At 21.0% G+C, this 3,975-nt stretch overlaps 1 protein-coding gene across 1 annotated transcript; it reads left to right on the top strand.

Annotated features, from left to right (window-relative positions):
- Positions 1-70: 70 nt before the first annotated feature.
- On the top strand, positions 71-3,536 carry PRSY57_1231800 (CG2-related protein, putative; the record flags this gene model as incomplete). Its single annotated transcript, XM_012908737.2, has 2 exons — positions 71-347; positions 658-3,536. The coding sequence occupies 2 exons, from the start codon at positions 71-73 to the stop codon at positions 3,534-3,536; spliced, it is 3,156 nt and encodes a 1,051-aa protein (XP_012764191.2).
- Positions 3,537-3,975: the final 439 nt, after the last annotated feature.

Raw genomic sequence — 3,975 nt, 5'->3', positions numbered from 1 at the left:
TTTTATTTTTTTGTTTCGCCTTGTTGGTGTGTAAATACTTCTTAGTATATAATAATGACAAGAGATAATAATGAACACTAAAAATGACTGTGCCCTTCTCCATATTTGTGATGATATATTTTTGAACCTAATAAAATATTTTTCCATAAATGAAACTTTAAAATTGAAACTTGTGAATAAAAATATTTATGAATATTTAAAAGATGAAAAGGTATATCAGTTGAATACATGTTTGAATTTAAATAATTATATAAAATTTGTAAAGTTTGTAAAGTCTGATAAATTCAGTGCTTTTCTCTTGTCAATTCTGAATGATGAAAAAAATATATATGACAGTCCTTACTATGGTAAGGATAATATAAGATATAAAAATGAATGAACAAATAAATGAACAAATGAATGAATAAATAAATGAACAAATAAATGAACAAATGAATGAACAAATAAATGAACAAATGAATGAACAAATGAATGAATAAATAAATGAACAAATGAATGAATAAATAAATGAACAAATAAATGAACAAATAAATGAACAAATAAATATGTATATAAGTGAACACGTAAATATATATATATATATATATATATATGTACACATATATATATATTATTTATTTATTTATTTTTTTTTTTTTTCTTTTGCACCCTTTGTAGTTAAGAGGAATGCTCAATATGGCGTCAACAAAAAACAGCTAGTTCCAAAAGGAAAAGGATTTCTACAAAAAATAATTTTGAAAGGAGAATTTTTAAGAAATGTCAATTTTTACGACTTAAGTATTTTATTAGCTAGCCATTCCGATACATTAAAAGAATTGTATATTAATGGATTAAACGATGTCAATTGTCCTCTCTTTATATATTCAACTTATAGTATAATTTTTGAGTTTTTTTCCAAAGAAGTTCTTTTTAATAACCTATCTTTTAATTATGTAACAAAAAAGGATTTGCAAAAAATTCAAAAATATATCTCAAGTCAACGAAAGATACCCAAAAAGGAAAAAAAAAAAAAAAGATGTGAAAAATGTGATGAGAAAGTAGGAAGTCAAGTGAAGGAAAAATGTGAACATGAGGAAAAAAAAATTTTAAGTAGAACCAAAACGGATGTAGATATAAAATTATTTGAAAGTAATAAATTACCAATGGGTGTTAAGTCATCATTAGATAATCAACTGACCATGGGTACTCAATATTCTCTTGATAGTCAATTTTCTATAGATACGCAATTTTCTTTAGATACACAATTTTCTACAGATTCTCAAACATCCATATATAATAAAAATACAAGTGTAGACAATAAATCATATAATTCAAGACAGATATATAATGAAAAAGAATTGTCCCTAGAAAATCTTCATATAAAAGAACATTTAGATCCGCGAGAAAAAAAAGACATATTTGGTAAGGTTACATATACAAATACAAAAGAATATCATAGAAAAATAAGCTCCAAAAAAATTAAGAATTTTACTATTAATAAGGAAAAAAATAATAACAATGAAGATAATAATAATAATAATAATAATGTAGTATGTAAAGAAAAGAAAAACTTAATAATAAAATTATTCGACAAATTTGTAAAAAATGAAAAAAAAAAAAAAAACCTTCCTATAACTAATAAAAACAAATTACATATTTTATGTGAACATATAAGTATAGTTTATAATTGTAATAAGAAATGTTTTGAAAAAATAAAAAATTATAAACAAGAAACAAATTTAAGTCCTTATGTAAATAATCTAATAAATTTGAAAATTTTAAATTTATCAGGTATTCAAACTTATGATATGATTAAAATGTTTATTCCAATAAATATGCCATCTCTGAATATTTTAAATATTTATTCATATGATTATTTTTTTTATTTTTATAATATGCTCATATCATTTTTTTCATATGGAAATGGACAAGAAATTTTTACACGATATATTAATGTAAAAAAAATTGAAGAAGATGAAAAAGAAAAAAATTATCATATAAAAAAAAAAAAAAATATATTACTAGAATATAATAAAAGAATGTATGAAGTAATAAAATTAATGGATCAACAATTAAAGCATACATGTAATAGTTCTTCATCTTTTCAAAAAATCTTTGAAGATGAAGCAATCAATAATTATGAACTCCATATAAAAAATAATGACAAGAAGGTATTCATAACTCCTTCATATGTAGATAATATATATGTAAACCATATAAATGCTCCAATATATTATGCGGATGGAAATTATATAAAATACGATACAGATGATGAGAGGGCAACATGTAGTATTGAGCGATCACCAAGTTGGTCATGCGTTCGAAGTATTGAAAGTTATGATGACAACAGAAAAGGAGCTGATATCACAAAAATGTATGACACAAAATTGGAAGGTCAAAGTAAATTAAAAGGTGACAGTAAATTAAAAGGTGAAAGTAAATTGAAAGGTGAAAGTAAATTAAAAGGTGAAAGTAAATTAATAGGTGACAGTAAATTAAAAGGTGAAAGTAAATTAATAGGTGACAGTAAATTAATAGGTGACAGTAAATTAATAGGTGACAGTGAATTAATAGGTGCAAAAAATCCTTACGATAATTATCATTTCCAGGGATCGGAAGAACTAAAGTTTTGTGTTCAAAATAATAAAAAGAAAATGCAAAAATTAAAAAGAGGAGGATATATTTGGCCAATAGAAAATCATAAATATAAAAAGAATGTGAGTGTAGAAATTTTGTATCTATTCAAAAATATTTTAGAAAATGAAGAAAAAAAAGGAAGAAAAAATATTATTTGTTTATTGAATAATTTAAATTTAGAACATTTTTCTTTATTTAATTATAGTTTGAGTAGTCCTTTTTTATGGTTACTTCTTTTAATAAAAAATAGAAATTTAAAAACGTTTTGTATTTTAGATATATGTTTATCACATCTACTATGTGCACTGACATTTCTAGAAGCTTATCTTAAACAAAATTTATTTAATTTTCAAGGAATGATGAGAAGAAGAAGAAAAAGAATGGGCAGCATTTATTTTAAATTTAATGATCACGACGAAATTAAATTTATTAACGAAATGTATTCAAAATTGATTAATGAGATGAATCAAAAAAGGGATATAAATGGTACTGATCAAATTCATCATAATAATATCCAGAGGAATGATATCAATACATATAATATGTATATAAATAAAATACATATTAATAATAATAATAATAACAACTTAACCAATACAAATACTTGTAACACACATGAACAAAGTAAAGATAATTACCAAGCAAACACAAAAAAGAAAAGTAAAATACTTCATATCGTTATTTATGTTTATAATAATACGAAAGAAAATAAACAATTTATTAAATATATAAGAAAAATATCACGATCCTTATGGAGATGTAACTATGTTGTATATTATTCAATACATTATTATAAATATAAATATTTTAATAAGTATATTGACATAGATAATTTATATAGAGATTATATTATGAACATTCTCTTAAATAACCATAGGCTAAATAGATACATGGATGAAAGTAAAATGTTAACATATTAAAAAATATAATATATGGTATATAAATAAAAATATATATATGTATATGTATATATATATATATATATATATATATTATAATAAGCAAAATGTGAGTCTTATGAATTTTTTTTTTTTCTTTTTTTTTTGTCCTTGTTCTATTATATATAGAATGTTTTTCCGTTTTCCTTTTTTCTGTTTTGTATTTTCTATTTTTTCTTATTTTATTTTTAATTTTTCAAGTTTTTTTTTTTCAGTAATTTTAAATTTAATTTGAATTATATATCATTTTTTCTTAATTATATATATATATATATATAAATACTTCATTATGTGCCACATTTTGTTTTTCTTTCTTTTTTTTTTTTTTTACAATTATGAATTTTTAAAAAAAAATAAAAAAAAAAAAAAAAAAAAAAAGTTATATAAAATTATTTTTATTTTTTAAAATTTTTTTTTTTTT

The sequence above is a fragment of the Plasmodium reichenowi genome, chromosome 12, assembly GCF_001601855.1.
Source record: "Plasmodium reichenowi strain SY57 chromosome 12, whole genome shotgun sequence".
NCBI lineage: Eukaryota > Apicomplexa > Aconoidasida > Haemosporida > Plasmodiidae > Plasmodium > Plasmodium reichenowi.
The sequence above is the reverse complement of the archived record's forward strand: the minus strand, read 5'-3'. Positions and strand labels throughout refer to the sequence as shown.